Genomic DNA, 21575 nt, shown 5'->3' on the forward strand with positions numbered 1-21575 from the left:
TAACAGAGGACATTGACCAGACATGAAGTCACCTTCAAGATGGAAAGATTTTCAGGAACAAAATAGGAGAGCTGAGTTTAGTTATTGGATATGAACCAGGATAATGACATATCTAGATAGGATAATGACATATCCACATAGAATAATGACATAAATAAACCAAGAATGAACGAAAGGAATATTTTACCAAAAAAATAAGGTGTCTCATGTGAGGCTAACATGAGATAAGGACTGAAGTGCTCAATGCAATTCCTGACATGCCAAATACACAGGTGTTAAATAAATCGTAGGGGTTTTTTTGTTTTTGTTTTGGGGTTTTTTTTTTTGGTTTGTTGTTGTTGTTTTTTGTTTGTTTGTTTCTTTGGTTTGGTTTTTGAGACGGAATCTTGCTCTGTCACCCAGGCTGGAGTGCAGTGGCACGATCTCAGCTCACTGCAACCTCCACCTCCCGGGTTCAAGCGATTCTCCTGCCTCAGCCTCCTGAGTAGTTCGGACTACAGGTGCACGCCGCCATGCCCGGCGAATTTTTTGTATTTTAGAAGAGACAGGGTTTTACCATGTTGCCCAGGCCGGTCTCAAACTCCTGAGCTCAGGCAATCTGCCTGCCTCTGCCTCCCAAAGTGCTGGGAATATAGGTGTACTCCACCACGCCCAGCCAAATGGTAGTTTTTATCATTACATTATTAAGAGCTGAATCATATCTCCAAAAAAAATGACTTAAAAATGTTCAACCTCACCCATAAAGAAAGCAAGTTTAAGCAAAAACACTTGGTTGCCTCGGTTGTAGATGAACAAAGATCAAAGTCTAATGGCACAATAAATCATCAGGAAATGGACGCCTTCTTGCCCCACTGGTAGAAATATTACATAAATTGCTACTTCTAGCTATCAAACTATTAGACCAGCAAACACTGTGCTGCTGATATTCATTTCTGAGAATTTATCCTACCCACAGCCACCTCAAATGAGTTTACAGAAAGATAGACCAAAGGTTTCCACAGCAGCAATATTCACAATAATCATCAAGGACTGGGAGCAGCTCTTTGTGTATCAAGCAGGAAATGATTTCTGAAATGACAATGCATTAATCTAAGGAAAAACCAAAACAGCGTTTACTTTTTTTTTTTTTTTTTTTTTTTTTGAGACGGAGTCTTGCTCTGCCGCCCAGGCTGGAGTGCAGTGGCCGGCTCTCAGCTCACTGCAAGCTCCGCCTCCCGGGTTTACGCCATTCTCCTGCCTCAGCCTCCCCAGTAGCTGGGACTACAGGCGCCCGCCTCGTCGCCCGGCTGGTTTTTTGTATTTTTTAGTAGAGACGGGGTTTCACCGGGTTAGCCAGGATGGTCTCGATCTCCTGACCTCGTGATCCGCCCGTCTCAGCCTCCCAAAGTGCTGGGATTACAGGCTTGAGCCACCGCGCCCGGCAAACAGCGTTTACTTTTTTTAAAAAAATGTCTGGGTAAGACCTCACCTCTGCAAAAATAATAATAATAAAAAATAAGTCAGGCATGGTGACATACACCTGCAGTTCCCAGCTACTCAGGAGGCTGAGGCAGGAGGATCGTTTGAGCCCAGGAGTTTATGGCTGCAGCGAACTATGATTGTGCCACTGCACTCCAGTCTGGGGAACAGAGAGAGACTCTGCCTCTAAAAAATAATAATAATAGTCTGGCATAGAGCTTTGAGCAGAACTGATAGGGAGCTTCTCCAAGAGGTACTTTTAAGTGAAAAAGTCAAGTAAACTGAATACACATTATCACATCACCCAACACATCTCTACCAGCCCTTAGAACCACCTGGTGCCCGGGCACAGTGGCTCATGCCTATAATCCCAGCACTTTGGGAGGCCAAGGTGGGTGGATCACAAGGTCAGGAGTTCGAGACCATCCTGCCAAATATGGTGAAACCCTGTCTCTACTAAAAATACTAAAAAATTAGCCAGGTGTGGTGGCGGGCATCTGTAGTCCCAGCTACTCAGGAGGCTGAGGCAAGAGAAGGGCATGAACCCAGGAGGCGGAGCTTGCAGTGAGCTGAGATGGCACCACTGCACTCCAGCCTGGGCGACAGAGCGAGACTCCGTTTCAAAAAAATAAATAAATAAAATAAAGAACCACCTGGTTTACTTCTTCACAGTCAGTCTCTCTCCTGTCACAAAGTATGGGCTGGTGCCATCAGGATTGTGTTTACTGCTGTATTCCCAGGATATTAAAGGTGCTCAAATATTTGTGATGAGGTCCGAATGCCCCATGGCAGAGATCACCTCTGAGGCTGGACTCGAATTTTCTGCTGGAATAGAGGCTCCCTCCAGGAGGATGATTTTGTCATCATCAACCCCAGGACCCAACATGGCATCTGCAGATCACATCAGACTCAGTGAGGACCTTGCCCACCACAAGTCATGCTCCCACCCTCTTGGAAGGTTTAAAGAAAGAATGAAGATGGAAATCCAAAGTGATCAGAAGAAAACTGAATGACTCTTACCTGTTTCTTCTGGTTTGATCCACAGAATATATCTGCTTTCTCAGCCAACTGGAAAGAAATTTGAGACAAAAGAAAGAGAGACAGAGAAAATTAAAAAATAGCATAAGTCTAAGTGAGTCCTACAGGACGTGCACAAAAGGAACTGGAACCAAAAGGAGGGGTTTTCCAACTTTCTAACAAGGGCAGCTTGGGAAGAAGTTTTCTCCTAGTATCTCAGCCAAGATTTCAACTCAAAAAGGCCAGGTTTCCTTACACTGACAACTCCTTCTAATGATAGTCATTAATCCCCAAAAACCTAGAAAGAAAAATAGTACAAAGTAGAGGAATTTGATTTAGTGGAAGGAAAATAACTCACACCCCAATGCCCATCCAGACTCCCATGACACTGAAGAGACAGTCTTGAGGTCTTCATCAACCCAGGAGGGAGTGATAGGTGGAAAATTCCAGACCTTGTATCTATCCTTTGATCAGTCCACTTAATCTCTTATTAAATCCTTTAAAAAGGAAGCCTTGTTTTCCCCAACACATACCCCAGGAATGTTTCTATCTCCAGTCCAATGCACCACTCACCCCAATAGGCCAAGGCTGAAAACTAGCATAGGGAAATTGCTCTTATTTGAAACACTGTACAGCTCACACCGCTACTAGGCACTCATTGCATACAAGACACTCAATGAGCCTCAAAAAACCAATGTCCCTTTTTTTTTTTTCCTGTAGCCCATGTTGGCAAAGGCAGCAGAATAAAGGAATCAGCGGCTATGTAAATAAACAGGCAAAAGCCAACTACCTCTCGATAATGGTGGGTGTGGACGCACTCATCGCTTCTTGGTGTAAGATTTTCAAGCCAGAGAGCCAATTAAGTGCGTCTTCTTTAGAGTCAGCTGGAGTGGAGAAAGGGAACAGAAATGCTGTGTTAATTCCTGGGAAAACATCTGCTTAGAAAGCCCGGCCCCATACAGATCACGAAGATGGGGAAAGCCTATGCTGGTTTCCAGTTTTGCAGGAGGCAAAGAAAGCATCTCTTTCACACTCTCATGGCTCTAGGACCTGCTTTTTGTCTGAGATGGGGCCACTTATTCATGATGAGCTTTGTACCACAGGGGTGACAAGTGGGTTATTTCCTGTGCCAAATGGAATCAGCACATATATATATGTGTGCTAGACACTGTTCTAAGTGTTTTTCCTATATTGATCCCACAAAGGAAATACTATTATATTCCCATTTAACACATGGAGAAACCACTGAATCTAAGACAGGTTGAGTGATGTGTCCAAGGCCACACAGCTCCTAGTGTAGCAGGACGAGCCGCAGACAAAACTCCTCAGATACCAGATTAAAGAAGGAAGAGGTTTTTTATTCAGGCGAGAGCGTCGGCAGACTCGCGTCTTAAGAGCCGAGCTCCCGGCTGATCCTAAAATGATCCTAAAAATGAAGAGGAAGAAAAGCGACGAATTGAGGCTCGGCGAGAGAAACAAAGGCGCAGAAGAGAAAAAGCAGTGAGAAATACGGAGATGGATACAGAATGGCATTTACGTGTTCATTTTGTAAATTTCGAACATTTGGAGAAAAAGATATTGAACTGCATCTGGAAAGTTCTTCACATCAGGAAACATTAGATCATATACAGAAACAAACTAAATTTGACAAAGTAGTTATGGAGTTTTTGCATGAGTGTATGGTGAATAAATTCAAGAAAACATCTATTCATAAGCAACAGACAAATAATCAAACAGAAGTAGTTAAAATAATTGAAAAAGATGTTATGGAAGGTGTTACTGCAGATGATCACATGATGAAAGTAGAGACAGTTCATTGCAGCACTTGCAGTGTGTATATCCCTGCTTTACATAGTTCAGTTCAGCAGCACTTAAAGTCTCCTGATCATATCAAAGGGAAGCAGGCTTATAAGGAACAAATAAGAGAGTGTCTTGACTGCTACAAGCATTTTAAATAATCCAATAGTGAAGGCGCGATATGAACGTTTTGTTAAGGGTGAGAATCCTTTTGAAATTCAAGACCATTCTCAGGATCAGCAAATAGAAGGAGATGAGGAGGATGAAGAGAAGATTGAGGAACCTATTGAAGAAGACAAGGATGAAGAGGAGGAAGAAGAAGCAGAGGAAGTGGGGGAAGTAGAGGAGGTGGAGGAAGTAGAGGAAGTAGAGGAAGAAACAGCAAAGGAAGAACCTGCTGATTTCCCTGTTGAGCAACCTAAAGAAAATTAAATATAAGGTATTAGATTTAAAAGGAGCTCGGCTCTTAAGACGCGAGTCTGCCGACGCTCCTGGCCGAATAAAAAACCTCTTCCTTCTTTAATCCGGTGTCTGAGGAGTTTTGTCTGTGGCTCATCCTGCTATACTAGCAGCCATTACAGACTGAATATTTGCATTCCTTCAGAATTCATATGTTGAATCTCTAACCCCTGAGGTAGGGCCTTTGTGAGGTATTTAAGTTTAGATGAAGTAACGAGGGTGCGGCCTCCATGAGGGGATTAGTGCCCTTTTAGAGACAAGAAAGAGAGACCAGAGCTCCCTTCCTATCCAAGCATACCCTGAGGAAAAGCCATGTGAACACATAGCAAGAAGGCGGCTGTCTGCAAGTCAGGAAGAGAGCTCTCACCAGAACTCAACCATGCAACATCTTGATCTTGGACTTCCCAGCCCCCAGAACTGTGAGAAAATAAATGTCTGTTGTTTAAGTCCCTCAGTCTATGGCATTTTGTTATAGTAGCCAGAGTATGCTGAGACAATGGAAGACATAGGATTTTAAACAAGAACCCATTATCTTACCCTGGCAGCACACTGACTCCAGGAATGAAAAAGTGAAGGAATTCAAACCCAGGTGTCCGACTCCAGAGCAGAGTTTCTCAACCCCAGCTGCTCAGGAGAATCACTTGAGGGCTTTTCAAAACCCCAATACTTAGGTCCCACCCTAAAGTAATTAAACCAGAAGAGAGGGATGAGGGAGACATCAACAGGTGGAAGCACCCACATGGTGCCAAAGTGTGTCAAAGGTTATCAGCTTCCTCTGCTGCTATAACAAATGACCACAAACTTAGTGGCTTAAAGTAATACAGATTTATTTTCAGACCGTTAGAGAGACCAAAATTCTAAAATAGACTGGTTGCATACAATCCTTCTGGATTCCTTCTAAAAGCTCTTGGGAAGAATCCATTTCCTCACCTTTCCCAGCTTCCAGAGGATGCCTGCATTCCTTAGCTCATGGCCTCTCATCTTCTGACCTTTGTTTCCATCCTCACATCTCCTTCTCTGGGAATGACCTTCCCATGTATCTCTTATAAGAAGCCTTGTGATTCCACTGGACACCCAGATAGTCCAGGATATTTCCCATCTCAAAATCCTCAATTTAACTACACCCACAAAGTCTCCTGTTCCATAGAGGATAATATATTCACAGGTTCCCGGGATTAGGACATGGACATCGTGGGAGGGCAGTATTCAGCTTCCCATGGCTTAGGAATTTAGCTTTTTTTTTTTTTTTTTTGAGACGGAGTCTCGCTCTGTCGCCCAGGCTGGAATGCAGTGGCCGGATCTCAGCTCACTGCAAGCTCCGCCTCCCCGGTTTACGCCATTCTCCTGCCTCAGCCTCCGGAGTAGCTGGGACTACAGGTGCCCGCCACCACGCCCGGCTAGTTTTTTGTATTTTTTAGTAGAGACGGGGTTTCCCTGTGTTAGCCAGGATGGTCTCGATCTCCTGACCTCGTGATCCGCCCGTCTCGGCCTCCCAAAGTGCTGGGATTACAGGCGTGAGCCACCGCGCCCGGCCTGCTTTTTGTTTTATTAAAGAGTGTTAGCTTTTAACCCTATGCTAACTAATAAGATGCAGGATCTGGAATAATCTGCACCACAACCCTAAGCAGCTGTCAGTATTTTCCTGCTTCTAATGAAGATGGCACAGAGGGATGGCAAGTAGAGCTTGCTAACAGCCAGGAGAGTATGGCTTGCTAATACCCATGGTTGCTATTACCCTTGCTAATAAGCAGCATTGAGGAGTGGTTAAGAGCTTGGCATCTGGCAAAAGGAAGATCATAGCTTAAGTCCCATTGCACCACTTCAGGGCTGTGTGACATTCAGCGGGTTACTTAACCCTACTCTGTGCCTCATGTCACCTGCAAAATGAAGCTAACAGTGCAAACACCTCATGGAACTATGAAGCCTCTCCTTAAGCACCAGGTACTTTGCCAGTTCGTACACCCCGGGCGGAGATTGCTGCTCTCATCTTTCCACACAGATGCAGAGGAAACTGAGGCTCTGAAGGGCGGAGTTTGTCTCAGAGAAGTAAGTGAGAGGGTGGAATGGGAATCAAAATCTTGACCATCACTGTGCTAACCTTGAATTTAGGGTTCCAGAAGAGGCTCCCAGAGTGGGATATATATCAAAGTTCACATTCTAGCCCCCAAGGGCCGGGCTCTTGTGGTCTCCTTAACAAGTTAAGAACAGGGGGTCAGGGCTCAGCCTGTAGGTGGGGCTAAGGAGACAGAGGTGTGAAGCCTCATGGCCATGGGCCTTGCCCTCCTGCCCCATCTCTACCAACCCCCTCCATATCATCAATCAGATATTCGCTCCTCATTTCCTACATCTAACATGCTATTTCCCTCCTCCAAGCCCTGGCACACACCACAGCCTTTCCCTGGAGCGCCCTCCCTCTTTCCTCCAAACTCCTACTGAAGCCAATGTAAAAGTCACCTTCTTTGCCCAACTTCTCTGAAACTAAGCATTCACAGCACGCTGCATCATGCTTGCACTAGGTCTTATCCTAGTGCACCCATCTGTCTCCCCAAGTAGACTGAGAGCTTCTTAAAGGCAGCACCAGGTGCCATTCATCTTCCCAGATCACTGGTGTGTACACAACCTAACACAGAGTATAGGCTCAAAAGATGTGTAGTAAAAGAATGAATGAGAAATTAATAAGTTATTTGACTCTAAAGTAAATGTCCCTATATTGCTCAACTTTCAGAGCTGCCTCCACTTTGATCTATTTTAATCGTACTGATTTTCTCTCTGAGTCATGAATGTATACATACTTCCAAGTCAATAAATTCTAGGACTGAACTTGAAAGTAACTACAAGGTTCTGCCCCTGAGTAAAATGAGGAAACTGCATGTGCGTATGCAATAGAAGATCTCAGGACAGTTCCTTCACATCAGTCAGATTTGCTGAGCCACATCTGCTGGAGGAAAACAGGTTACATTTTTCTTTTATTTTCTTTTTTTTTTTTTTTTTTTTGAGACAGAGTCTTGCTCTGTTGCCCAGACCGGAGTGCAGTGGTGCAATCTTGGCTCACTGGTTCAAGCAACTCTTGTGTCTCAGTCTCCAAAATAGCTGGGACTACATGTGCACACCACCACACCCAGCTAGTTCTTATATTTTTAGTAGAGATGGGGTTTCACCATGTTGGCCATGCTGGTGTGAAACTCCTGACCTCGAGTGATCTGCCCACCTCAGCCTCCCCAAGTGCTGGGACCACAGGGATGAGCCCAGCCTACATTTTTCATCCAACAGAGCCTGGCCTTCAGTGTTAAGACTATCTAATCATCATTTATTCAGCTCTCAACATGAGCCAGAGAGACACTTAACATACTCCTCACAATACCCCCATGAGATAGGCATTACTATTCTCCCCATTTCACAGCTGAGCACACTGCAGCTCAGAGAGGTTAAGTCACTCATCTAAAGACACACAGCTAGAAAGGGGCAGAGCTGGGATTCGAAACCATGACCCCAAATACACATCAGCGAGCAGGCAGGGGTGAGCATTCTGCTATTAGTGAACTTCTTCAGGAAGAGACTAAGGCACGGGGAAGGAGAAAGGCACAGAAACATGCATCTACCTGCCAAGCTGAGTGTGCTGAGGACGAACTGAGTGCCATACAGGATGGTGAAGCAGCAATCTTCTTTCTGGCGAACTGCTTTTGCACGTTCAAAATCTTTGGAGTTCTTCCCTGGGCGGATTTCTTTTATTTCCATGATATCCACTGCAATGAAATTAACATGAGCCAATTAGAAGCTGGAGTTCACTCCACCTGAGGATGCAGTCACACACCTGCAGCCCAGGCACAGCCTGGCTCCTTCCTTCCCCAACAGGATCCCGCAAAGCTATCTGTGCATCCGGATTCAGTGCCCCCTTCTTCTGGAAATGAACAAAGGGCCAAGAGCCTACCCGGGCATTTGCTGCCACCCCACAAACCCCTGGAGTATGAAGAGTTTGGGGTTTCCACTCACCCTGTTTCTCAGACAGACACGTTTTAAACTAGGACAATTCATTTTTGTAATGCAACTCAGATTTGAGGAAATAGGCACAGACTATTCTACCAAAACAAACGATGGACCAAATTGATGCTCACTAGGGATCACTCTAGGCAGCCTCAAAGTTCCAACCGTCTGGTTGACCTTGACCTTGACCATCTTTTCCCTTGAGTCCCAAAAGCTACAAATGCTCTGTGGCTCAATTGAAAGGGGAAAAGAAAATGAAGGCAATGAATAACTGCTTCAAATTAAAAAAAATAATAAGAGGCCAACCTCAGCATTGGGGATGGTCACAGGGGTTCTGGATATCACAGGGCCTACGGGAAGACAGTGGTAAACTATTACCCTGGTAACAGTCTAGAGTAATGGACTGTTACTATTGGGCCACAGCCTCCGGTATTTATGCCCTTATATAGCCAGCTGCCCTTCAATCCAGGTTGTCTTTGTCACCTGTTTTAACCAATAAAATGTAGTATAAATCAGGGGCCCCAACCCCCACGCCATGGACTGGTACCGGAAAGTGAGCACTGAGCTCCGCCTCCTGTCAGATCAGCAGCGGCATCAGATTCTCATAGCAGCGCAAACCCTATGGTGAACTGCATTAGGTTCTCACAGGGGCGTAAACCCTATGGTGAACTGCACATGCGAGGGATCCAGGTTGTGCGGTCCTTATTGGAATTTAATGTCGGATGATCTGAAGCAGAAGAGTTTTATCCTGAAGCAATCCCCCCAATGCCCCCACCATCTGCAGAAAAACTATCTTCTAGGAAACTGGTCACTGGTACCAAAAAGGCTGGGAGCACTGGCACGCTGGCATAAACGATGCTGTGCCAGTTCAGGGCCTAACCCATATTGTTTGTTTGTTTGTTTGTTTGTTTGTTTGTTTTCTGAGATGGGGTCTCACTCTGTCATGCAGGCTGCAGTGCAGTGGTGTGATCTCAGCTCACTGCAACCTCTGCCTCCCGGGTTCAAGCAATTCTCCTGCCTCAGCCTCCAAAGTAGCTGGGACTACAGCCATGCGCCACCATGCCGGGCTTAATTTTTGTACTTTTAGTAGAGATGGGGTTTCATCATATTGGCCAGGCTGGTCTTGAATTTCTAACCTCAAGTGATCTGCTCGCCTCAGCCTCCCAAAGTGCTAGGATTCCAGGCGTGAGCCAGTGGGCCCAGCCTGGAGCCTAATCCTTAACAAGGCCTGGCACCTTCCATTTTGAGCTCTGGGGGAAGCCGGCCTCTGTGTAAGAAGTCAGACTACCTGGAGACCACCATGTAGTAAGAATCTCAAGTTAGCCCTATGGAGAGGCCATGGAAGAAGAACCAATGCCCTCAGCCAACAGCCCAGCTGAGCCCCCAGCCAACAGCCACACAGCACTGCACCACCTTAGAACTGGATCCTCTGGGCCAGACGCGGTGGCTCACGCCTGTAATCCCAGCACTTTGGGAGGCCGAGACGGGCAGATCACGAGGTCAGGAGATCGAGACCATCCTGGCTAACACGGCGAAACCCCGTCTCTACTAAAAATACGAAAAAAAAAATTAGCCAGGCGTAGTGACGGGCACCTGTAGTCCCAGCTACTCAGGAGCCTGAGGCAGGAGAATGGCGTGAACCTAGGAAGCAGAGCTTGCAGTGAGCTGAGATCGCACCACTGCACTCCAGCCTGGGCGACTGAGTGAGACTCCGTCTCAAAAAAAAAAAAAAGTGGATCCTCTGGCCCCAATGAGCTGCCCCAGCTGACAACATGTGGAACAGAGACAAGCTCTCCCAGTCCCCACCCATGCCCAGATTGTAGAAATATGTGCAATAAATAAAATGATTGTTGTTTTAAGCCACTAAACACTGGGATAGTTTGTTGTATAGCAATAGATAATAGAAACAAATAAGAAATCCTTCCTCTCTGCAACCTCTGCTGCCATGTGACTGCACCTACTCCTGGTCAAAACCTAATGGGCCAGGATGGCCACCTGACTGACTCAAAGGTGACTCCCCCTTCTCCCATCAAGATGACCGGTGAATTCTAGACTGGCACAGAGACACGAGCTCAACAAGCTCAACCAGTCCCTTCTTTCCCCTTCTTCTGAAAAACAACAACAAAAATCTTTTCATGGGATGAGCCCATTCCATGTGCTTTATTTAGAGCTGATTCACTCCTCACCACCTTCAACCATAAGTTGAAGGGGACAGCAGGGGCCTGGGAATGACCCAAGTGCCCTGGCTCAGTGACTGGTTCGGGGACAGACACATGGCCCAGCTGCACCATCAGCATCCTCCTGGGATTCATTTGGCCAGAACTACCAGTAAAACCTCCCCTCCACTGCTGCTCCCAGGCTGGTAAAACGAGCCTGGGAGTGGCAGGGATCACCTTGTCTACCATGGAACAAAGTGTTATCAAACCCTGGTGTACCTTTGAACCCCAGCACTCCTGGAGATGAGAGCGAGAAAGGAGATCTCAGCTTTGCAGCAAGAAGAGGTGGCTCTGGCCTGGAATCAAGGAAGAGGACAGAACGAAGTCCACAGAGGTGAGCAAAGGCATCTTAGAGTCATAGTGAAAGAGCAGGAAAGATTGCTGGCCATTCACAGGCAACAATGGGAGCTGGGGGAGGAGAGCAGACAATTAAGTTAGAGGAGAGGGGATGGGATGCACTCAAAGCTTTCTGAGTTCTCACCATGGGTCTAGCTCACTTAGAAACAGCTCAATGGCCAAGAGCCTTGTGAACATAAGCCGGGCATGGTGGCCCACGCCTGTAATCCCAGCACTTTGGGAGGCCGAGGCGGGCAGGTCACTTGAGGTCAGGAATTCGAAACCAGCCTGGCCAATATGGTGAAACCCTGTCTTCTACTAAGAATACAAAAATTAGCTGGGCTTGGTGGCACATGCCACCAGTTGTCCCGGCTACTTGGGAGGATGAGGCAGAAGAATCTCTTGAACTTGGGAGACGGAGGTTGCAGTGAACCAAAATCACCCCACTGCACTCCAGCCTGGGTGACAGGGTGAGACTTTGTCTCAGCCACAACAACAACAAGGCCATGTGAAAAGACTAAAACAACAGCATGTCATCTGCATTCTGTGCATGTATGGTGGTAGATATACCCACCTACACATGTGACAAGATTTTGCGGAACTACACATCAAAACAAATGCAAAATAACAAGAAAACTGAGTGTATGTAAAAAATGGTGAAAACCAATTAAGATCTGCAGTTTCATTAATAGCACTGTACCAGCATCCATGTCCAGGTTTTGATAACTATGCTTATGAAAGATGTTATCACTGGAGCAGCTAAATGAATGGTTCACAGAAACTGTACTATTTTTGCCACGTCCACATGAGTCTACAATTATTTCAAAATAAAAAGTTGATAAAATCACTTCTCAATTATGGGTGGCCCTATTATTAGGGGGGTGGTATCTCTAAACCTTGTTGGGTAGAGTATTTGGGATGAAGGTGAGAGAGAATAGAGATAGGACTCATCCCCCATCACACCCCACTGAGAACCTCTACTACAAGCTGGCTGGGGGGACCATAACTAGTGGGGACCCCATCTAGACCTTGCACTATATATAAATCTTGTTCAAAGGGCCATGCCCACTGATTGCAGACATTGAGGAAACTAAAATAAGCGGCTCCCATCTTAAATATTACTCAAGGGAGTTAACCCTATTGCCCGCATGTGCATGAGACCTGAAGAATGACCAGTCCTCCACTTTAGCTGCATTCTAATACTAAAAATCATGCCCAGGGGTGGGGATTTAACACACTAATGAGATATGCAAACATGAAGAGGCTCTCTATCCTATTATACTGTGCAGGTGTCAGAAGTTCCCCAACTCTATGTGCTTCAGTATCACTCCCTGTCCACCTAAGCCCCTTTAAAATTACTCTCCTGACCGTCTTCGGGGACCCAGGCAGAGAATTATCTCTCTCTTGTGCTGCTTCTCGTATGCCTGGGCATAAGCTCCAATAAAGTCTTGTCTGGGAAAACTCTTTTGGCCTCATGTCAATTTCTATCACACTGAGAGTCCAAGAACGCATGGTCAGTAAAAGATGGACATGTTGCCACTCTTCACCCAAACTAGAAATCTGAGTCTTCCTTTTCTCTTTATCTTCACCCCTCAAAAACAAATAAACAAAAAGATCCTTTTCATGCACTGAAATTTATTTTTTTTAATTTGTTTCATTTATTTGGGGGAAGCTTGAGTACTTAAAGTATAGACTTCATGGTGTTGCACCGCAAAATATTTAATGTATCTCAGAAAAATGATCACATTTTCTTATAGAATCATAAAACCTTTATTGCATCTAACAAAACTGATGATAATTACTTAACATGACCTAACACCTCGTCTGTATTTAAATTTCCCCAGTTTTCTCCAAATCTTTTTGCAGTAGACTTGAATACAAATAAAATGCGTACATCTTATCTGGTTATATCATTACATCTTCAATCCTAAAGAGTCTCCTTGTTTACTTTTGTTTTCTCTTGTGCCTTTGACTTTTTAAAGAAACTAGGCACTGGAATTCATTTTTAGAGGAAATCAACATGGCTGATTTAACTGCTTTAGCAATTATCTAAAAACTTGAAAGGTATTAAGGCTTTTGTTTTCCAAAAGTTATTCACCCACCCAGTTGACTGCCAGTGAAAGTGTAGTGACTTTAAGCAAACATTCTTTTCTCTGTCTGTCTAGTCTAACAATTCTCTTTCCAGGTAAAATGTCTTCAAGAGGGAATTCATTTTTCATTTCTTTTTTTTTTTTTTTTTTTTTTTTGAGACAGTTTCCGCTCTTGTTGCCCAGGCTGGAGTGCAGTGGCACAATCTCGGCACAATGCAACCTCTGCCTCCTGGGTTTAAGTGATTCTCCTGCCCCAGCCTCCCAAGTAGCTGGGATTACAGGCGCTCGCCACCACACCTGGATAATGTGTGTGTGTGTGTGTGTGTGTGTGTGTGTGTGTGTGTGTGTGTATTTTTAGTAGAGACAGGGTTTAACCATATAGGTCAGGCTTGTCTCGAACTCCTGACCTCAGGTGATCCACCTGCCTCGGCCTCCCAAAGTACAGAGATTATACTCGTGAGCCACCATGCCCAGCCAAGAGAGAATCTTTGCACTGGTCTATGGTGAGCATCTGTCCTTACAGCAAAATTATACATAACTAAAGAAAAACTTTTGGCTGGGCGCGATGGCTCACGCCTGTAATCCCAGCACTTTGGGAGGCCGAGGAGGGTGGATCATGAGGTCAGGAGATAGAGACCATCCTGGCAAACAGGGTGAAACCCTGTCTCTACTAAAAATACAAAAAGATTAGCCGGGCGTGGTGGCGGGCGCCTGTAGTCCCAGCTACTCAGGAGGCTGAGATAGGACAATTGTATGAACCTGAGAGGCGGAGCTTGCAGTGAGCTGAGATCATGCCACTGCACTCCACAGCCTGGGCGACAGAGCAAGACCCCATCTAAAAAAAAAAAAGGAAAGAAAAACTTTTTTAGACAATGTAACATTGTCTTCCAGCAATAACCACATTTTAACAATTCTACTTCTGAAATTGCTCTGGAATCTATCAATGTCTATCCATTTCCATGCTCAACACCACAATCAAAACCCCCATTATCTCTTGTCTATGGAGGTTACTTCCTGACTTGTCTTCTCATAGCAGTACATTATCCCCACAGTCATCGTATGAAATACAAACAGGCTCATGCAACTCCTTGGGATCAAGCCTTCCCGTGGCATCCCACTGCTGTTAGGACTAAGAACCACAGCCCTGTGATGACCCCTCCAACCCCACATGGCCTAACCATCTGCCTCCCGGCCCTTGCTCCCCATGCACCCCACAGGCCCCTCCGAGCATCTCTCATAGGTCACACTCATTCCTACCACAGGACGTTGGCACCACTGAAAATGTTCTTAGTCTGGTTAGCGCCAAGCTCTCCCTTCCAGTCTCAGCTCAATCAAATCAAACTCAGAAAACCTCCCGATGCCTGCTATGAGCTATACCAAGCACCTCTCTTCCACAGCATTTGAACAGAAGCAAATATTTATTAGAGGGAATCTGCAGATCCACAGCCCTCCTTTCCTAGACTGTAAGTTCCACATACGCAGGGATTGTGCACCCTTCCTCACCACTGCGCTCCACCCATCAGAGTGGCTGGCACACAGCAGGGCCCAATAAGTAGTTCTTGGAAAGAGGAGAGGGACAAAGAGAGACGGGGACATCAAGAGGGATCAAACTACTGGTGATTGGGCAGAGCAGGGGACAGAGAGGAAGAAGGACAGAGAAGGAGATAAGGGAGACCGAGAGGGATAGAGAGACCAGGTACAGAAAACCACAGGCTACCCAGACAAGGAGGGAGAGAAATGCAAACGCACATGTACAAAAGCAGAGAGACAGAGCACGGTAAGAAAGAAAGAATCAAATGCTAACAGCCATTCTAATGATACAAGCAGCCCTGCACATCCGCACATCCCCTTCCACTTCAGCCCAAACAAGCACCCTCTGGAAGCCAGCCCTGCCCCAGGAAAGAGCTGCAGGCATCTGCCTTCATCAGCCAGGACTTTATCATCCTGAACACCCCTCTCTTGTGTCTTCCCAAGACAAGCTGGCTTATTCATCATACTTCTGAAAAGATTATCCTTTCTCCATTGAGTAGCCTTTGCCCCTTTGTCAAAGATCAGTTGATGATATTTGTGTGGGTCTATTTCTGGGCTCTCTATCCTGTTCTACTGATCTGTCTATTCTTCTGCCAACATCACCGGTACTGATTACTGGAACGTTAGAGTAAGTCTTGAAGTCAGTCCTCTGATTCTGTTCTATAATACTGTGTTTGCTACTCTATGTCTTCCACCTTTCCATATAAACTTTGGAATCACTTTGTCAACACCCACAGATTAACTTGCTGGGATTTTGTAATATTGTGACTTTTAATAAGACATACAAGTCATCCCTCAGTGACTGTTGGGGATTGGTTCCAGGACCTTCCACAGATACCAAAGTCCAAATAGATGCTCAAGCCTCTGATATAAAATGGCAGAGTGTTTGCATATAGCCTATGCACATCCCCCATAAACCTCAAACCCCTAGGTTACTTTTAATACCTAATATAATATAAATGCTATGTAAACAATTATACTGTATTGCTTAGGGAATAATGACAACAAAAAAGTTTGTCCATGTTCAGTAAGATGCAATTTTTCAAATATTTTCAAATATTTTCAATCGACCATAGCTTAAGTCCGCAGATGCAGAATCCACAAATACGGAGGACTGACTGTATACATTTGGTCTCCAATCCCATTTCCTGGCACACAACTCCTAACACCGTTGGAATCTCCAGTGACAACTATCCTTTTGTATGGCTGGGGACTCCTAGACATCTCAGGATGAAGGTTGGCTGCCAGGGAAACCAACCATGTGATTACAGGGGTGGAAATTTCAGCCCTACCCCCAACCTCTAGGAAGGAGAGAAGGGCTAAAGGTTGAGTTGGTTACCAATGGCCAATGATTTAATCAATCACGCCTTTGTAATAAAGCTCTCATAAAAACCCAAGATGACAGGGTTTAGAGAGCTTCTTGGTTGCTAAACACATGGAATTTTCTGGCGGGTGGCATGCCAGAGAGAACATGGGAACCCTATGCCCCCTCCCACATACCTTGCCCTATGCATCTCTTCTATCAGGCTGATCATCTTTATCTTTTGTAATATCATTTTAATAAATTGGTATACATGTTTCCCTTAGTTCTGTGAGTCACTCCAGCAAATAAATCAAACCCAAGGAGTATGTTATTGGAACCCCAATTTATAGCCAGTCAGTCAAAAGCATAGGCCACAACTTGGGCTTGTGACTGGCATCTGAAGTGGGAGACAGTCTTGAGGGACTGAGCTCTCAACCTGTGGAATCTGATTCTAGTTCCAGGGAGATAGTATCAGAATTGAATTGAACTAGAGGACACCAAACTGGTGTCTAATGGAGAACTGTTGGCTTGACGTGTGGGGGGAAAACCATACATATCTCATGTCAAAAGTGTTGAGTACAGAGAAAACAGGGAAGAGAGAGAGAAAAAAACATACCTTGGTTTTTCCTTTCTCTGAGGTGAAGTGTTTTGTGCTGTATTGAAAGTGAATGGAAAAAAACTTTTCTTGTATCTCTATTAGATTTTGGTTGGGATTGTGTTGAATGTATAGATCAAGCCAGGAAGAACTGACATCCTGAAAATAATGAGTCTCCCTGTTCATGAACATGGACTATCTACTCATGATCCTTTTAAGCATCAGCCATAAGCCAGACGTTCTGCTGGATGTACTTGATCCTGGCCCTCAAAGGTCTTGAAGATATAATAGCCTCATCCTTGAGGATAAAAGTAAATGCTATATAGCAAAACTCTTACAGAGCACCTACTCTGTGTTAGGCAGAGAGCTAATGTTTTGCATGTTATCACAGGTTGGTTCCCTGGAAGTTGAGCCTGAGTCAGGGATTCTTGCATGAGTGAGGTGGGGGAGGAGGATAAAGCTAAACAAGGCTGTGGTCCCACTTAGGGATGGGCTTCACCCTGATTGTACAGAGAGTGGCGGGGGGATGTCTGGAGCATGAATCACATCAGAGAAGTGGGTCCTCCTGAAAGAAGAGAGACCAGTCCTTCTTGTCCTCCCTGCCAGTCAGTCATTGGCTTGGCTTACAGCCACTACAACGTTCTAGGTGATGCAGCTTTCTTCTAGTGAGAGCGGCGCCCTAAAGAAGGGGTACCTGTGAGCCACAACACCCAACACTCCTAGCAGCTGGTAAATGGAGCACAAGCCTGGTAATGGGAGCTGAGTAGGGCACAACAGCATCCTCTGTATTAACTCATCGTTCCTCACAAGAACACTATGAGGCAGGTACCATGACTGCACTGATTTTACAAATGAGGAAACTGAGACATGGAGAAGTGAAGTACCTTGGCCAGGGTCACCAGACACAAGTGGAAGAGCCAGCATTTGAACCTTGACTCACAGCCAAGCAAGTGACTCTAAGAACTCACATAAGAATATGCAGCTGTCATCATGGTTTTCTATCTGGCAATCAGCAAAGTCTGAGGGGGTCGGTGGGCATTTTTGCTGACATCCCCCATCCCTTGATCTTACATCAGGCAGGGGCATCTTCATGAATGATGATCCTGCTACCCACAGGGGTGCAGACCTGCAAGAAGAGTGGTCAGGCCTCCTGGACTCAACCCAGTGCATCCAAGCCACCTTTCTGACCCAAGGCTGGGAACAAGACTCTAGTGCGGGGACTGCAAATTCATGTTTCCAGGAGCTACCCAAGTCATGAGGAGCAGTGTGGCTACTGATGAAGTGGATAGACTCTGGAACCAGCTCACCTGGGCCTGAAGTCCCAGCTCCCCAACTTATAGCAGATGGCTTTGGACAGTAACTTCAGTTCTCTGTGCCTCTGCTTCTTCATGTGAACAATAGGAATGATAGTGATACTTACCACACAGTGCTCTTATGGGGATTAAATGTGTGTCTGTACATATGTGTTTGTCAATTAAAATAGTACCTGGCAAAACAGAGATGTAGGGGAAAAAAACAAAGATGTAGAAACTTCTCTGTACTTGTTAGCAACTGAATCAAGCTGGACACATGTAAGGCATAAGAAATAACATGGGACAGGGAACAGTGGCTCATGCCTATAATCCCAGTACTTTGGGAGGTTGAGGCAGGAGGATCATTTGAAACCAGCAAGTTCAAGACCAACCTGGGCAACAAAGCAATACCCTGTCTCTACAAAAATAATACAAAAAATTAACCCAGTAAGCCAAGTGTGCTGGTGTACACCGGTAGTCTCAGCTACTCAAGAGGTTGAGGCAGGAGGATTCCTTGACCCCAGGAGTTTGAGGCTGCAATGAGCTGTAATCAAAACACTGCACACCAGCCTGACAACAGAGTAAGACCCTGTCTCAGGAAAAAAAGGAAAGAAAACAGTGTCTCAATTTATTTGCTATGAACATTAAGGAGGAAGATCCTTATGAACCAACTGGCAAAAACTCCTTGATGACCTATGTAAATAGGAGACTAGATGTATACATCTGTGTGTGTACACACATACAGGCCCAAGTGTACATGTACATATTATATACATCCTTATGTATATATGCATTATGTTCATCACTATGCAAATTCTCACTATCTGAATGTCTACTATAACTTATTAACTCTTTTTTTTTTTTATCGGAAATGCACCATCCAGATCACAGACCTGCTGTACGAGGTTCACGAGCAGGTGCCAATGAAAACAGTGAAGGCGTGGCCCAGACACGGTGGCTCACGCCTGTAATCCCACTACTTTGGGAGGCCCAGGCAGGCATATCACTTGAGGTCAGGAGTTTGAGACCAGCCTGGCCAACATGGCAAAACTCTGTCTCTACTAAAAATACAAAAATTAGCCAGGCGTGGGGGCATGTGCCTGTAATCCCAGCTACTAGGGAGGCTGAGGCAGGAGAATCACTTGAACCCGTTGAGGGGGTGGTGGGGCGGAGGTTGCAGTGAACCAAGATCACACCACTGAACTCCTAGCTTGGGCAACAAGAGTGAAACTCCGTCAGAAAGAAGAAAGAAAAGAAACAAAAGAAAAGAAAGGTAAAGAAAAAGAGGGAAGGGAAGGGAAGGGAAGGGGAGGGGAGGGGAGGGGAGGGGAGGGCAGGGGAAGGGAGGGCAGGGGAGGGCAGGGGAGGGGAGGGCAGGGGAGGGGAGGGGAGGGGGAAGGGGAGGGAGGAAAGGGGAGGGGGAGGGGGGAGGGGAGAGGAGAGGAGGGGGAGGGGGAAGGGGAGGGGAGAGGAGGGGGAGGGGGAAGGGGAGAGGAGGGGGAGGGGGAAGGGGAGAGGAGGGGGAGGGGGAAGGGGAGAGGGAGGGGGAAGGGGAGAGGGAGGGGAAGGGGAGGGGGAGGGGAGGGGAGGGGAGGGGGAGGGGATGGGGAGGGGAGGGGAGGGGATGGGGAGGGGAGGGGAGGGGATGGGGAGGGGAGGGGAGGGGAGGGGGAGGGACGCGTGTCTGTCTGCAATGGAAGAGAAGCAGTTTGATGCACAATGAACGGCCCATCAAACCTGGCATCCTGCCCATTCTATTGAGTTCTTCTTTCATCCTAGCATTTGCTTCTGACAAGCAAACTACCAACCAGGGTCCAATGTAAATGAACCTTTAGTATTTTTAACAGATCATTTCATTGTTTTTTCCATTACAGTGCAAGGTAGTTAGGGGATAGAAGAATATCATAAATCAGAACCATTACTGTAGAGTATCCTATGTACTTTTTGCAAACATGCTTAGTAATGAGTTCATCAAAGCACCCCAAAATTGGGTATTTGTTGCTGTAGATGCTTTGTATTCATGCCAAAAATATTGGTGGGCTGATTTTAGGTATTTGAGGTTGTTAAGTGATACTAAGGAAATTGGCTGGGTGTTTCAATCAGTTGGTAATGCATCAGCACTTGTCTCTGTGTAATATGATGTAATATATTGCAATCCAAAAATGTTCCTCTCCAGTGTGTTTGCAGGAATGCACTGGATTCAGCTAAGAAGGAATGTGCCTATTTGTAGGTGTGCATGTGTGTGTGTAAAGGTGTGAGAAAGAGTACCAAAAGATTTCCACCAACTTGCTGACAAACAGGCACTACTAGTGAGAAGGAGATGGGCAAACGATGGTCAAGGAGGGCTTTATCTGCACTGGTTCAAATTTTTGCCAAGGGCACATAGTGACTAAAACAACACTTTATTCTCAAAGTAGGCTGTGGTCAGCAGACCTCAGGCCATGCACTCTTGCATGGTGGGGCTCAGTGGCTGAGTTTCCTGCTTTAAGAAAGTGAGATAACCCAGCCACAGAAATGAGGCTTCATCTTTGCACAACCCCACCCCCTTCCCAGCATCACCTTGGGTCTTCCCAGGTGCACCCCACCCCCACTGCCCATCCCTCCACTCCCAACCCCTGTAAACCACCTCCCACACACCCAGTACCCTGGAGTTAGCCTCAAAGGCTGGCACTCCACTCCAGCCATCCTCCCCTTTGGCCCTCCCTGCCCACCCATCATCTTCTGGCACACCCTTGGGAATTTTTGGCCCTCCAGACATCTCATAGCTTCCTCTCACTCCTCGCTTTACATCACCGACCCCTGTGCTGGCTGGGCCATGATCCTGTTCTTCAAGTTCCCATTTCCTTTCTCCTCCCACTACTTAACAAAAATTTCTCTCTGGATAACTCAAGACATATTCAAGCAAACAAACAGACAGAAGGCTTGGGCACCTTCCTACACATAACCCACCCTCTTTCCCGACTTTCAGTCATTCAGTCAACCAGGCAGTCACACAACCCCACTCTGAGCGCTAGGGATGCCACGCTGCAGAGACAGACACAGTCCTGCCCTCAGACAGCTCCGAGCCTGGAAGGGAGGACAGGCCCCGTCCAGGCTGGCATGAGATACGTGCAAATCCACATCTCCATCCATATCAGGAGTGCAACAGAGTCCACACTGGGGCTCCTCCCCAGCAAGGGGAAGAAAGGCTTCTCTGAGTACATGCATCCTGGCTGAGTTCTGCAGACTGGAGCTCACCTGGGAAGAGGAGGAGAAAGCCTCCCTTTGTAGGGAGTTCTGGAGCTCAAAGACCTTGGTTCAAATCCTGGCTGTGCGCCCCAGGGGTGCACAGGAACCTGGGCACGTCATGTCCGTTCTCTTTGCTCTTTCCTCCTCTGTACAAGCAGTGATGCCTATCACTGAGTTGTCGTGCAAACCAAGTGAAATAACATGAAATAAAAACCACCTGGTCCCAAGAGGGCTCCACCGAGGTGAGTTTAGCTACTAGGATGAATGGTTTTC

At 46.2% G+C, this 21575-nt stretch overlaps 1 protein-coding gene and 1 pseudogene across 2 annotated transcripts in view; one reads left to right on the top strand and one right to left on the bottom strand.

The window, feature by feature from the left end:
- PLCG2 (phospholipase C gamma 2) overlaps nucleotides 1-21575 on the bottom strand; it is a 193446-nt gene that overhangs the window by 106489 nt on the left and 65382 nt on the right. For both annotated transcript variants that reach the window (XM_010375145.2, XM_030924434.1), the window contains 3 exons: nucleotides 8331-8474; nucleotides 3266-3359; nucleotides 2479-2526 (listed from right to left, as the gene is read on the bottom strand). In XM_010375145.2, coding sequence (XP_010373447.1) covers nucleotides 2479-2526; nucleotides 3266-3359; nucleotides 8331-8474 — 286 coding nt within the window. The remainder of the gene's footprint in view (nucleotides 1-2478; nucleotides 2527-3265; nucleotides 3360-8330; nucleotides 8475-21575) is intronic.
- LOC115895266 lies at nucleotides 3895-4704 on the top strand (annotated as a pseudogene).

Source organism: Rhinopithecus roxellana, chromosome 20 (genome assembly GCF_007565055.1).
Source record: "Rhinopithecus roxellana isolate Shanxi Qingling chromosome 20, ASM756505v1, whole genome shotgun sequence".
In the NCBI taxonomy this organism is placed as follows: Eukaryota; Metazoa; Chordata; class Mammalia; order Primates; family Cercopithecidae; genus Rhinopithecus; species Rhinopithecus roxellana.